Raw genomic sequence first — 15,755 nt, 5'->3', positions numbered from 1 at the left:
AAGAATTGGCCAAGGGACACATAGTAGAAACAACCAGCCCTTGGAACTCCCCGGTATTTGTAATAAAAAAGCCAGGGAAAGATAAGTGGTGCCTCCTTCAGGATTTGAGAGAAATAAACAAAAAATAGAGGACATGGGGTCTCTTCAACAAGGTATGCCATCCCCGACTATGTTACCACAAAATTGGCTGTTAGCAGTGCTAGATATTAAAGACTGTTTTTTCCAAATTCCCCTGCACCCAGCTGATGCACCAAGGTTTGCCTTTTCCATTCCCACAATTACCTGAGAAGCCCCAATAAAACGGTACCACTGGAGAGTACTACCTTAGGGGATGAAAGCGAGCCCTTTCATCTGCCAGTGGTATGTGGGGTCATCACTGTCCCCAGTGCGTGCTGAAAAAAGAGATGCCATCATTTTGCACTACATGGATGATGTGTTAGTGTGCTGTGCCAATAACAACATGCTGCAAGACACCCTTGACCTAGTGGTAAAGTTTTAACCTCTGCTGGATTCCAATTGCAGGAAGACAAAGTTCAACTGATTCCACCTTGGAAATACCTGAGCCTGGAGATCACTAAACGGACTGTTGTTCCACAGAAATTGGAAATCATTAGCAATCCTAAACCTCTAGCAGATCTCCATTCCCTATGCAGGTCACTAAACTGGGTCAGACACTGGCTAGGTCTCACTAATGAAGACCTGAGCCCCCTGCTCAATTTATTGAAAGGGGATAGAGAGTTGTTGTCTCCCAAAGAGCTGACTCCAGAAGCAAAAACTGCAATTGAAAAAGCACAAAGAGCCTTGACAGAAAGACAAGCACATAGTTTTAAACCGGAGCTGTCTTTCAAATTTATTGTCCTGGGGAAATTACCACACTTACATGGGTTGATATTCCAGTGGGCTGAGGGGCAGAGAGATCCACTCTTAATAATAGAATAGGTCTTCCCCTCCCATCAACGACCCAAAACTATCACCAAGCCACAAGAGCTGATGGCTCAGCTGATCCAAAAGGCCAGGGTAACGCTGCGGGAACTGGCAGGTTGTGACCTTATGCGTATTCACCTTCCGGTCAGACTCTCTGGAGAAGGCAAACACTCCCCTGAGAAACTGACCAAGGAGATGTTTGAGCACCTGCTGCAGAGCAATGCTAATCTTCAGTTTGCTCTGGACAGCTATAGTGGGCAAATATCGGTCCATGCACCATCACACAAATTGTTTCATGAGGAATTCCACCTCATTCCTTGTGAAAAAAGGAGCCGAAGGCCACTCAAAGCTCTTACAGAGCTCACTGATGCATCTGGAACCTCTCACAAGTCGGTGATGAATTGGAGAAATCCACAGACTCAGCATCGAGAAGCTGATGTTGAGTTTGTAGAAGGATCACCTCAGATAGCTGAACTGGCTGCGGTCGTGAGAGCCTTTGAGAAGTTTTCAGAATCAATTAATTTGGTTACTGACTCAGCCTACGTAGCAGGAGTGGTGTCCAGAGCAGAGCAGGCAGTTCTCAAGGACATTGAGAACGAACATCTCTTTAGATTGCTCTCAAAACTGATTTATTTGATTTCAAATAGAGAACATCCTTTCTATGTGATGCATATAAGATCGCATTCCGATTTACCAGGTGAAATCGCTGAGGGAAACCAGAAAGCTGATTCCCTTGCTGCCCCAGCTGAAAAGGTACGTCTCCCAGATGTGTTTCAACAGGCTAAGTTAAGTCATCAGCAATACCATCAAAATGTGCCAGGACTGATTTGTCAGTTCCAGCTGACACGGGATCAGGCTAAAGCCATTGTGGCTACCTGTCCAAAATGCCAGCTCCAGGCAGTGCCATCATTGGGCATCGGGGTTAATCCCTGAGGCCTTGGAAGCTGTGAGATGTGGCAAACAGATATCACTCACATTCCCAGTTTTGGTCACCTGAAGTATGTACATGTGTGTATTGATACATACTCAGGAGCAGTGTATGCCTCTGCTCATGCAGGAGAAAAATCTGTACATGCCAAACAACACTTAGTACAGGCCTTTTCAGTGCTGGGGATCCCTAGGGAAATTAAAACAGATAATGGCCCAGCATATAAATCCAAGGAGTTCCTGGAATTTGTCCAGCAGTGGGGAGTGGAACATAAAACTGGCATCCCCCACTCCCCCACTGGTCAAGCTGTGATTGAGCGTACACACCAGACACTCAAACAAGTCCTAGCCAGGCAAAGTAGTGAGACAGTGTGGATGTCTTCACAACAAAAGCTTTGCAAAGCTACGTTTACCATCAATTTCCTGAACTGTTCATTTGAAAACATGAATCCTCCAGTGACTTGGCATTTTAACAGTGGTGATCAGTTTAAGTTATCACACCATCCACCAGTTTTAATCAGGGACCCTGAAACTTGGCAAACCAAAGGCCCCTATGAACTTGTCACCTGGGGCCGTGGTTACGCCTGTGTATCCACCCCTACAGGCCCCTGATAGATTCCTCAAAAATGGGTAAAGCCTTTTGTTCCCAAAAACCCAGCCCCAGCAGAAGAAGAGAGACAAGTGGCAGTTGCTTCCAAAAGAAGACACCTCCAGGAAAAACAAGAAGAAACCTTCCTAACCTCTGGTTACTCTCTGACCTGCATACATTGACTGACAATATGTTTTAAAAATGTTTGTTTCTTTTCTTTTAGAAAAAACTTACCTCACACTCAAACCCATGATGAGCCTTACCTCAGCTATCCTCCTGCTTGCTCTGAGCAGCCTGACAACTGCCTGGATCGTCCCTCAGCCACGACAACATCTGGGTGACCCTGGCACACACACTTCAACAAGACAATATCTGCCTGTCCACTGCAGCAGCAAAAGACCCTATGTCCACCTGTCTGGTAGGAATCCCCCTGCATGTGGAGGCTAGCTTTGGAGCAGGCTGTAGGCCCATGGCCTGCCAGCCCTGCCTGAGAGCTAGCCTGGGAATTTCATGGGAGGATTCAAAACAATCCTCAAAGACAGAAAACAGCCTGCAGGTGCTGTTTGTCTGTTCCCGTGTTTTCCTTGCAGGAGAAAGTCAGGGGGGTGGTGAACCCCACTGACCAATGATGGTAATGTAGCACTTTACTAACCAATAAGAGTTTCTTTTCTGTACTTTCCACGAACTAGTCTATATAACATAGCTGTAGCAATAAACTAGAGATTTCTCCTGTTCTGACTCCTTTGAGAGTCCTGTCGTTCTTTCCTGCCGTTCCCAATTAGAACGACACCTGCAGGCTGAAGATTTTACAGCCAGATTTAGTGATCCCAAGTTTAATACAATGCCTAAAACACACAGTGACCAACCACATGAAAATCGTAAACGGTGAGCTGTGGCAGTGAAAAATCCTATAGAAAAGTGGTTACCAGTACTGCCCAGAGCTAATAAAGAGCCCCAAGAATTAGATCTATTAGGCTCTTCCCCTGCACCCTTTTGTGTTCACTTCATTTACAATTCACTGCCAGACACAAAACTATACAATCACATAATCCAGTATCGAAAAGAATACAAAGCAAAACAATCGTGTAGTACGCTAAGCCAGGTCTTAGCGGACGATCTTCGGCATTCACATCCAAGAATCCTCCCTAAAGGTATATTTCTATATGCGGAGATAAAGCATAGGCAGGAGTCCCATCTCGCCTTCAAGGGTGGCCTTGCACTTTTGGGTGGCTGTCCCTGTTTGCACCCAACCAAACCCAAATTATTAGATGGACTAGGAAAGACAATTCGACCCATGAAATCCACAAAAGAAGCACTGGTATTTTAGACTCAAATTGCAATTTGGATATATTTCATTGGGCAAAATAAAAAAGGGTTGCTGCATCCATATTTCTTCCATGGGTTGCAGCTGCTAAGGCACTAGATGAATTAGGACAGCTTGAGTGCTGGGTGATTAAACAGGCCAACTTAACATCAGTCACTCTCAGCTCTCTCCTCGAAGACGAAGAGATTACCAGACAGGCCATACTCCAAAATCGGGCTGCCATAGATTTTCTTCTGCTGCTGCATGGACATGAATACCAGGAATTTGAAAGACTTTGCTGCCTAAACCTGTCCTCAAAAGCTCCCAACGTCCACGGAGCCCTCCGAGAGATGAAGAACTTGATCGGACAAGTGAAGCAAGAAGCTGAGGACTGGTTTAGTGAGCTGTTCAAAGGCTGGGGACTCACAGGATGGTGGACCTCTATAATCAAAGCAATCTTGGTTTTTGTTGTTCTGTTTCTAATTGTGCTAGCCTTCGGGATTGTCCCTTGTTTAGTTTTAAAAGCTCTCAAAAAATTAGTCTCTACTACCTCAGAGATCAACCACATAGAGCTAGTGGACAGGAAGCAACTTAACCGGCCCGTCAATCATGAGTGGTGGACAAACTCCTGACTGGTATCAAGATAATCTCATAGCCCTTCAAAAATTTTTATATAATAAGAAAGGGTGAGCTGTTGTAATGAAGTTAGGAAAAATGGTATGACCCAAAGAATGTACCCCCGAAAATGTAGACTTGTAAGTTCTTTCACTTATCTTGTTCTCCCCAGTTCCCCTTATTGGTTGTGTGAATTCCCTCCACCCCTTTCCCCCTGTCTTCAAAAAGGAGTGCTTATCAATACCTCTTCCTCTTTCCCTCCTGCTACTTCACTCCGAAGGATCCCAAGAAATAAAGCTGTAACCACCATCTCAGCAAGGGAAAGAGCTCGTTTTTAGGTTCTTCTTTCACAAGCTAATCTATCTCTCCTGTCTCCCTGGCTGCTGCGGGGCGGACAGTGGTGACAGAGAAGCAGGGGACGTTAGAAATTATAGCAGGTAAGGAGGTTACTTTCTCTTACTGCTCCATGCTGTAACTTTCTTCTACCTTTCCTTATCCCTTGTGATACTGCCTTTCCTCTGGCAGAAAGATCCTGGACCTGCCTCCATAGTGGCCATATTGAGTCGGTTTCTATACATCATAGATGGCAGAGTACAGCTCCATTGATGAATCTCCCCTCTTAGACTCTCAAATACTCCTGTCTGCTGCTCACCTCCTCCTGAAGTTTAGCCATCAAGCAGAGCAGTTCATCAATTTGGTCACAGCTCCCACAGTCTTGCTTGCAATCACTTTCCATCTCTAGGAATATCCCTTCAGACATCCCACAGCCAGAAACCTGGGTGGTTGTATCCTTGAATAGGAGCTCTGTCTATATGTCTCCATTGGTTTTTCCAGATGCTAGAAGCTCAGGAGAAGCAGAGAACACTGCTTTTTGTCAGGTGGCCACCATGCTGCTGCTGTGTGCCTGCCTACTAGAAATATATATGCTTGTTCGTTGCAGTCAGCTGGACTGATTATTTTTGCCTGCCTAAATCTCCTGTGCTGCCTGGTGCAGGCTTTGCCCCTTGCTGTCTCTTTCAGTGGGTCTGGGGTCAGTTGCTTGGGGAACACCCTCTGTTCAAGACAAGCCTCTACTTGTCCACATGTATCTCTCATGGATTTTTAAAAATGATATGAGTAACACACTAATCCAAAGGTGTGCTTACTTAGAGACTTTCAAAGAAAAATACTGTGGTTTCCTAGATATTTTCTAGATGCACAGAACATTTACAAGACGATTGGAAGAACTTTTTAAAAGTCAACATTGAATGTTAATTTATAGCTCCATGAGCAAGCATATATCAGTCCTCTTTTCCCTATGAATTATATATATTTAATGTTTATGATGATGCTGTCATTTAACCCTATATGTAATATACAAGAATAACTGTCTTCAGGGAACAAATAAGTTTAAACCATATATCTCAAATAGTGACCACAACATTGAATTAATATATACTGATACAAATATTTTTACCTTGTGAATAAGCAGAAAAGTTTAAGAAGAAATATCTAGAAACTTCAATTATATGATTTTCAAAACTAGATTTGTATATTTAAATTTGTCTCTCCAAACTCTGGATTCTCAGAATACAGATTTCAAAGTCATTACAAGGCAGGCTAAGGGCAAGCAGCTACTGGACAATTATATATAAATGAGATACTTCTCTGCTCAGAGAGCTCTGAGAAAGAAGCTATATATTGGTATATTCAGCTGTTTTGAGCTTTAAATGCATATAGGAAATAGCATAATGTGTATATCCAATATTTTTTTTTAATCAAAAAGCTAAAAAAATTACTAAAAATAATTAAAAACTTCAACCATATCTACACTACAATCACAGAATTGTTAGGTTTGGAAGGGACCTCTGGAGATCATCTAGTCCAAACCTGCCAAGGCAGAGTCACCTAGAGCAGGTTACACAGGAACACATCTGGGCGGGTTTTGAATGTCTCCAGAGAGGGAGACACCATGCCCTCCCTGGGCAGCGTGTTCCAGTGCTCTGCCACCCTCAATGCAAAGAAGTTCTTCCTCATGTTGAGGTGGAACTCCTTGTGCTTTAGTTTATGGCCATTGCTTTCTTGTCCTGTAGCTGAGCACTACTGAACAGTCTCGCACCATCCTCTTGGCAACTGCCTTTGAGATATTTATGTGCATTAATGAGATCGCCTCTCAGTTTTCTCTGGACTAACCAGGCCTAGCACTTGCAGTATCTCCTCATAAGAGAGATGCTCCAGACCCCTAATCATCTTTGTAACCTCTGCTGGACTGTCTTCAGTAGCTCTTTGTCTTTTTTTGTACTGAGGAGCCCAGAACTGGACACAGTACTTCAGATGTTGCCTCACTAGAGCTGAGCAGAGGAGCAGGATCACCTCCTTCAACCTGCTGGCCACACTCTTCCTAATGCACCCCAGAATCCCACTTGCCCTCCTGGCTCCAAGGCAAACTGTTGGCTCATGGCCAACTTGTCATCCACCAAGACTCCCAGGTCCTTCTCTGCAGAGCTGCTCTTTAGTAGGTCAGCCCCCAAACTGTACTGGTCCTTGGGGTTATTCCTCCCCAGGTGCAGAACCTACAGTTGCCCTTATTGAACCTCATTAGGTTTCTCTCCACCCAACTCTCCAGCCTATCAAGAATCAAGAATCACTACAAACAGTTTTTATTAAATCATTAACCTTGTAATCTTAAAACAGGTATATGAAGAAATAAGTATCCAATGCTTTAAATGCAAAGATTTGCCATGAAAGTATCTCCTGAATTATAACACTTGTGTTATAAATATGATGTGATAGAAATGACTCAGGGAAGAAAACCAGTAATTTAGAGGACTACTTCCTAGCCCTTGCCACTAGTCTTCCACATTCACTGAAGACTACCATTCTTGCTGCATTAACAACCCCTGATGTAATTACAAACCAACATTTTCCCTAAACTCTATTATTTCTCTTCTTCACCATGGTAATTTCTGGTACAACATATTGAGGGGAGGAGGGGTGGGTGCATGTAGTTTTGTTGTACCTTTTGAACTGAAAGTTAATTTAGGAGCAATCTTTTTTATCAGATACCTATCTAATAGTCTGATAATTTGCTGTGTGCCAAAACACTTAACCCAAAAGAATAAAACATATTTCATATGCTAGAACCAAAGACAGAATAAGATTTTTATCAGGAGACAGGAATTTGCTATGATTTTCAGCATGCTATTTGGAGGGGAAAAAGTTCCCAAGTAGTGAAATAAAATACAAGTTTTTAACTACTGCAAACAGCTTTAATATAAATTAAATTATTACTTACCAAAATCTACTCTTGTTAGTATGCACTGCATTGGATGGTCAGTTGTATGCCTCGTTGTTGTTGCACCACTCTCATAACAAGTTGCACACAAATCGTAATCGTAGCAAATTAAACACTTGTATCTGCGACCGCGAAAATTTCCTTTTAAACATGCATCACAGCTGACACCTGTGAACAAAGAGAATTGCTTGAAAACAACAATAATTTCACATTGGTTTAATAATACAGATTTGTTGCTATAGCCCCCAACAATGAAAGGAATTCAACCAAGAAGCTTTTATGGAGCTGATGCACAATAAGACTCAATTTTAAGCCTATCTTTAAAAAGGCAGTAATCACCCAAACGGAAAGTTAAAGTAAAATAAAAACCAGTCACGCACTCAAAATGATAATTTGTTAGGATATAAATTCTTTTTAATCACTTTTTTCCACTGTTTGAAAGCTTGGTTCAAAACATTCTCAAGGTTAAATAGTACAGTTTGTGAAAACAAAACAGAGTCCACTGCAGACCATCCCACAAGTCACACAAAACCACACACCACCACCAACACATAACACCACCCCTCCCTGGCTTTTGTGTTTATTTTTATACTCTCTAATAATTAAATTCTGAAGAATGCCAGAACCATTTTTCACTACATAAACATATCCGAGAGTAGAAATTTAGGTCTTCTATTTTGAAGTACAGAATAACTTTGAATACATCTCAATTTTATGTTGCATCATCTCTTCAGCTTCTTCCTTTTGACAGTTCAAACTTTGTACTGCAAATCAATCATACTGCCTGGATCAGGAAAAACCTTCATTCTAAAGATTTTTACAATTTTCTCAGTGTCATTTTGGTTCTCTGCTTTTAATTTAGATAAGGTCAAAGGAAGCATCATCATATTTTCATCTGTCAAGGCCCACAAAATCTTCCATCATTGCAGTAGTAAATTAAAGGCCTTCATGATAATATCTAGTGTGTACAACACATGCAATATTTTGATTGAAGTCCTCCTTTAGGATCAATTTAAACAAGCTTTTCATAGTTCAGTGCAAATGCAGAAAATTTTATAGAAACAATATTATTGGAAGAAAGCACTGACATTGACTCCAAGAGGATTAGTAGAGGAAGATCATCAAGATCTCAAAACTGCAAATATCCCAATGGTCATTTCCTAATTATAAACTCTATTTTCAGATAAAAATCTAGTATCAACTCACACTACTGTTTGTGATGTCAGGTCCAGGGAGGAAAGTAAAATTACATAGAGAGAATTCTCACAACATCTCTCCAAGCTAGTATTTCTTCATATCATTCTAAAATACCATGTTTTCATTTTGATAATGTGACAGAAGGTGGCGTAACACACTACTTTCATACCCTTTTATGTAACAGGAGAGAAAAGCATCAAGGAAAAAAAGCCTCAGAAATTCAATTGTTTTTTTAAATCCATACACTGCATTAAAATTATATAAAATTAATTAAAATTTTAGAAGTTTGCCCCTCTATACCTTAAAAAAAAACAAACACCACAAAAAAAACCCCAAAACACTGAAAGATAACAGAATGACAAAGTGAATTGAATGCATCCTAATTAATCTCAGGTTTTGAGGAAAAACACACACTCAGGAGGGGTTCAATTATAAGCAGGGAAAAAAAAAGGGCAAATGAATAAACAAGTTGTGATAAGAATTCAGCTTCATGAATTTCTGATTTACATGATGTGACAATGACTTCTTAAAAGCTTTTTAAATTATTTCCTATTCAGTGGAAACAGTTTTCCTGCACCTTCTTCAGAATGGCCTCATGTAAATGATCAGAAAATAAAAATAACCTGGCTTATTTTTAAATAAAGTTTTTGATGCATTTTACATTAGAAAATAGCAAGGAGACTTTTTCAGTTTTTCTACTGATAATTACCATTACACAAGTACATACATGGACTAATAAACAGACCCAAATAATGACATTTATACCAATGTACCCTCTCTTCACTATCAGAATAACTATGGCTACCAGGTTTCATTAAAAAACCTGCTGCTTGTTGTCCTGGGTGTTATAAATGCATATCATATTATTGGCTTTTTGCAAATATTATAATGAATGTTATATGTATAAGATTAGAAAATTTAGCTGTATTAATATAGTTTCCTTTATTTTTGTTATTGATGAAACTTAGAAATAGTGGTATAATACATATATGTTAAGCTATGGCATAGTATTAAAACAAAAACTACTTTTGTTTGTATAACCCAAAGACTTAAAAAGATAGCTAGAGACCCCCCCTGCATTTGTAAACTATCTTATCCAGATGAAGACAGCAGTGACCAGAGTTCTGGGGGAGGAATTTATTGCATTTCTGTTATCAGGGAATGTAAATCTCGATGGCGCAAAGAAGATTGATCTATTGGGAAGGGGGCAAGAGAAAACTAAACAGAAGAACACCAAAAATCCTAAGAAGAATGTATGAATATGTATGAGAATTTATGGATATGTAGTAAGGTTCTGTTTTTAAGGGACAACCCTTAGTTAGTAAGGTGTGCTCTCTTGGCTGGCTGAATGCAGAGACACCTGGCTGTATCTGTATACTTTACTTTATTTTTATCTCCTGATTGTCATTTTATTAAACTTTTAAATTCTATAAAAAAATATGTGAACCCCGTTTTTCACATATATATAACCTCATATCAGTATAACCTGGATCATGACTTTCTATACTTATATAACCTGAATCATAACTTTTTATACCTATATAACCTGATATAAATAACTTTCTATACAATGTAATGGCTAGTATATGGTTAACTATTTGCTTAATGCTGAATAGACAAGAAAAAAAAAAAAAAGAAAAAACCTCACCAGGTGGATAGTTTCAGAGATAAGTACAGTACTAATGAGAAATTGGCAAATGTAAAGCAAATTAGCCACAAAATAAAGAATTTAAGCCAGTTAGGACCAGACAAGACCAAGGAACACTGTAACTGTGCATGCTTCAAAGACAAAGTTGAAAAGTTCAGATGCAAAGACGACTTTGGAAGCCTTCATCAAAGACCCCCAATGACCCCTAAATTGGGGCAACGCAAGTTCAGTGCAAAAGAACTATCTAATAACCATGAGATCATACTATGTAAATTACTTCTGGTGCATATGTGATGATGTTGTAGTGACATAGTGATACTAAGCAATACTTCTTGTATAAATATACAAGGTGTGTGAGTTAGGAGGAGATATCTCTCTCCCCTCCAGTGCTGCAATAAACAAATACCTGCTCTATAGTCATCGGTCTATGGGGATTTATTTCCAGTCTCTTTCGGGCATCAGTTTTGGTGACCTAGCATGGCAGGACCTCTCTGCCTGGCTGCAAGATCCATTGGAGTTGGGTACTCCCTTGGCGTGTCCTGAGATTTTCCTGGACAGAGTCCTCGCTTCACTGGCTCTCTGTGGGGGCAGACAAGGACTAACTGACTGCTAAAATTCAAGGTATTTTTAATTTTAAATATTCTTGGTTTGTTTGGTTAGGAAACTCCTGTTAGATGGGGGAGATGTCCCTCACAGGGTGCAGTATCACAGGAGAATTCCTGCAATTGATACAAAGGGGTTAGAGTCCCCGAAGGAATAGGTTAAAGTCCCTGAAAGAAGTCTGATGATTTTTACTATTGATTTTGGTCTTAGAATTTTGAGTTTGATTATTGTATGTGTTGTTTTGTCTGTTTTGTCTAAAATGAGTGCTTCTTTTCAGTGTGTGTGCTAACAGCTGTTACTGCCTGCTGTGTATCTGCCAAAAGTTTTCACTGTCTGTTTTGGTGCCTTTATAGCTGTTACTGTTTGGGTGTTTGCCAGAAGCTCTTATGGTTTGCTTTGCTAAGAGTTTTAATCCATGTCCCATCCTGCTCCAATACCCTGTTTCATTCCTTCCATTTATAAGACCCCAGTTCCTTGTTTCCTGTGTGGAACACTGTGCCAGTTTGATGTCCCGTGGTTGTGTGACCCTTGGGTGCACAGTGAGTGTTTTATTGTAAAAGAAAACATTGGAGTCTGTCACACCTCCGATATCCGCTGTGTGCGTGATGTTGTGTGTGAGGGCTGAGAGCTGACAAAAGTAGGATTTGTATTCTTGCTATAAAGTGCCATCACATACAATTGAAGTTACATTGAAATGGGTAGTTCCATCAGTAAGGAAATAGTAAAAAAGAGCCCTTTAGGGTGTGTTTTGGCCCATTGGAGGGAGTTAGGAGGCATTCCAGGAGGTAACCTAAAGAAAAGTGATTTATTAAAATATTGCAACCAATGGTAGTCTCTTTATCAATTAGACACCAGGGGAAAATTGCCTGTGAATAGTACTTTAAATTACAATACTTTGTTGCAATTAATGTTGTTTTGAAGGAGGGAATCGAAGTAGGATGAAGCAATGTATGCAGATCTTTTTTTTACTTTGAGAAATAAGCCCGAGTGGCAGAGGGAATGTGGCATAAATTTGGCTCCGCAGGATTATTTTGTGTTAGCATTAGAAAAGGATAACAAGCGGAAGATGAAGAGATGTTCTGGATGCAGTATAGGGCAGAGGTGTTTGAAGTTAGCAGACAAGCATGAAGGAGACAGTGTTATACATGTCCAGGATTTACAGCTGAACTATCCAAGGCCAGCTGCACACTCTCCTCCAACCATTCCCCTTCCTGTCAAACCCAAGCAGTAGTGAGGATGAGATGGATGATCCTGGTGAGGAAAGAAGTTCAGCGACTCCAATAACAGCACAAATGAGAAGTAAAACAAAAAAGGTTTTGCCTTTAATAGCCCCTCTTTGGGAAATAATAGGTCCCAGGGGAGAAGTAATGTGAGTGAAAGTTCCCTTTTCTACTAGCGATCTGAATAGCTGAAGTTAGAAACTAGAGAAGATCCTGGGAAAGCTGCAAAAAGGTTTGAGTTGGTTGTAAGTAACCAGGACCCTGATTGGTGTGATATTGAGCTAGCAAGCAGGGACCTGGAAGCATTAATGGGAAAAGCTTGGAGAGTATATAACAGGGACAAGCAAAAACAGAAAAAGCTGGCCACAGCTATAGTGGCTGCACTGGATCAGCACCAGAATAGTGGGTGTGGTCAAAAACAGAGCAGAGGTGGAAGCAGCAGAGGAAGCTCAAATCAATTACAACTCAGACTGTGATGGAATCAGTGTGCATTTTGTAAAAGAGAAAGTCACTGCAAGTGCTGGTGCCCTGACTTGGCAAATCAAGTGCAAGAGCCTGTCACCACAGCTGTAGGTAACAGTGAGTGATGGGGACTGGCAGATCTGACCCTAGTGGATCCACTGGTTAAAATGCAACTAGGGAATGATAAAGAAATTGAATTTTTAATAAATACTGGAGCCACATTTTCAGTTTTGAATCAAGTTTTGGCACCTAAAAGTGAAAAATACATTAGAGTCAAGGGAGCCACGGGCCAACCACAAAATTCATTCTTTTTAAAACCACTTAAATACAAAACTGGGGAAAGGATGGGAATGCATCAATTCCTCTATTTAACTAATTCACCTAAATCTTTGTTAGGCAGGGATTTAATAAAAAATTTGGAAGCAACAATTGAATTTAAAGAAGGGGAAATAAAATTAAAAGTGCCAGAAGACAAATTAGTTTTAGCATTAGGATTAACAATTGAGTCAGAGACAGGAAATAATGACACCTATTTGAAACAAATATTAAATCAAGTGTACCCAGGGGTATGGGATACTGATAGTCTGGAAAGATCAAAATTAGCTGATCCTATTGAATTACAAACAGGAGCCAGACCAGTAGCTAAGAAACAATATCCCCTAAGACTGGAAGATAGAAAATGAGTAGAGCCCATAATTATTAAGTTTTTAGCATCAAGACTATTGAAAGAGAATTTAATACCCCCATATTGACAGTAAAGAAACCTAATGGAACATACAGACTAGTACAAGATCTGCGAGCAGTTAATGGAATTACTAAAAGTATACATCTGGTAGTTGCTAATCCTTACACACTGCTAATAAAATTACAAAAGGATTTAATCTGATTTTCAGACATAGATCTCAAAGATGCTTTCTTCTGCTTACCTCTCACAGGAGAGAGTCAGATGATTTTTGCATTTGAATGGGAAAATCCTAGTACAGGAAGGAAAAGCCAGCTTACCTGGACAGTGTTACCTCAAAGGTTCAAAAACAGTCCCATTCTTTTTGGAAATCAATTGGCTAAAGAATTAGAGCGATGGCAATCTCCACTTGGGGAAGGTACACTTCTACAATATGTAGATGACTTGTTGGTTGCTACAAAAACTGTTAAAGAGTGCCTTGAGTGGACAGTGAGCCTGTTGAACTTTTTGGGACTAAATGGCTATCGAGTTTCTCAACAGAAAGCTCAGCTGGTGCAACAACAGGTGACCTACCTTGGATACGAGATCTCTGGAGAACAATGATCTCTGGGAACTGCAAGGAAAGAAGCAATTGGCCAAACACCTAAGCCACGAACTGTAAGAGAACTTCACGCTTTTCTTGGAATGACAGGTTAGTGCCAGTTGTGGATATATAATTATGGACTAATTGTGAGGTCATTATATGAACTGGTAAAGGTCTTTCAGAGTGCTGTGGTATGAACTCCTGAAGCTCACAAGGCCTTCAAAGAATTGAAGCGTGAATTTATGAGAGCCCCAACCCTCAGACTTCCTGACGTGAGTAAGCCTTTTTGTCTGTTTTCACATGAGAAGCAGGAGATAGTTCTGGGAGTCTTAGCACAGCGATTGGGCCCTTATAAAAGAGCAGTAACATATTTCTCCAAGCAACTGGACACTGTGAGCAAGGGGTGGCTGACCTGCCTTAGAGCAGTTGCAGTAATTATAATGAACATCAAGGAAGCAAGAAAATTCATGCTAGGACAAAAGACAACTGTTGTAGTGTCACACACAGTGTTGGCTGTCCTAGAGCAGGAAGGAAATCACTGGTTGTCTCCTTCAAGGTTTCTGAAATATTAAGCGGTTCTGACCGAATCTGATGACATTGACATTCGAGTAACTAACATTGTTAACCCTGCTTCCTTTCTGCAAGGAAAATCTGAAGGTGAATCAGTGGTACACGACTGCCTGGAAACCATCAAGACTGTGTACTCCAGCTACCCAGACCTGAAAGAACTGCTCCCAGATGCCAACAACTGGTTTACTGATGGCAACAGTTTCATGAAACAAGGGACGCAGGTGGCTGGGTATGCTGTAACCACTGTCTCTAAGGTAATTGAGTCAAATTCATTACCTGGAGTAACTTAAGCGCAAAAGGCAGAGTTGATAGCTCTAACCCGAGCGTTGGAGCTAGCCAAGGGAAAAATCATCAATATTTGGACAGACTCCAAATATGCTTATGGGATTATCCATGCTCATGGCGTGATTTGGAGAGAAAGAGGGCTCTTAACAGCTCAGAAGAAAGTTGTCAAATATGCAACCGACATCCTCAGACTCCTTGAAGCAGTGAAACTCCCATAACAGGTGGCAATTATGCAGTGCCAGGGACACTCTAGAGGTAACACTCTCCCTGAAGAAAGTACCAGATTGGCAGATTATGAAGCTAGGCTGGGCGCTGAAAGAAAAGAGTGACTGCATTGATACCCACTGAAGTAGATACTGGGCAACCAGTAAATTATCAGCCATCAGATTACAAATGGAGTAGTTAATGATTACTAGGTGTAGTTAGGCTATACACCTTCTGCTTGCAGAAGGAATACATAGACAATAATTGCCAAGATGAAATGAATAGACCAAGGAGATATATATATATATATCATTCTGCTTGTCTTAAAGCTTAATTAAAATAAGACCATATATCATTTACTTGTCTTAAGTTGTGTTAGTAGGAGACAAGAAAAATGGAATATTGTGGAAAGGAAGGAACCGTGTCTGCACCTGCAGGCAAGGTATCTGAACTATGTCCAAAAGGACCAGGAGAGCTGCCAACAGGACACAATTGAAAAATTCACGCCCGAGGAAAAGGAAGATTTCATTAAAAAGGACCCCAAACCCATTTCAAAAGAAGAACTGAGCATGCCCAGAGGGGCATGGAGCTCATTACCATACAATGCAAGAGTGGGCTGAGTCAGACAATGAATATGTATTAGGTGTATTGTGTAATCCTATGCTGTTG

At 40.6% G+C, this 15,755-nt stretch overlaps 1 protein-coding gene across 5 annotated transcripts in view; it reads right to left on the bottom strand.

The window, feature by feature from the left end:
- The window catches only part of LOC131591645 (E3 ubiquitin-protein ligase KCMF1-like), a 122,350-nt gene that overhangs the window by 32,092 nt on the left and 74,503 nt on the right, over positions 1-15,755 (bottom strand). For all 5 annotated transcript variants that reach the window (XM_058862571.1, XM_058862569.1, XM_058862570.1 and 2 more), the window contains one exon: positions 7,633-7,800. In XM_058862571.1, coding sequence (XP_058718554.1) covers positions 7,633-7,663 — 31 coding nt within the window. In that variant the 5' untranslated portion in view covers positions 7,664-7,800. The remainder of the gene's footprint in view (positions 1-7,632; positions 7,801-15,755) is intronic.

Source organism: Poecile atricapillus, chromosome W (genome assembly GCF_030490865.1).
Source record: "Poecile atricapillus isolate bPoeAtr1 chromosome W, bPoeAtr1.hap1, whole genome shotgun sequence".
Classification (NCBI taxonomy): Eukaryota; Metazoa; Chordata; class Aves; order Passeriformes; family Paridae; genus Poecile; species Poecile atricapillus.
This window is presented reverse-complemented; position numbering and strand designations above follow the sequence as displayed.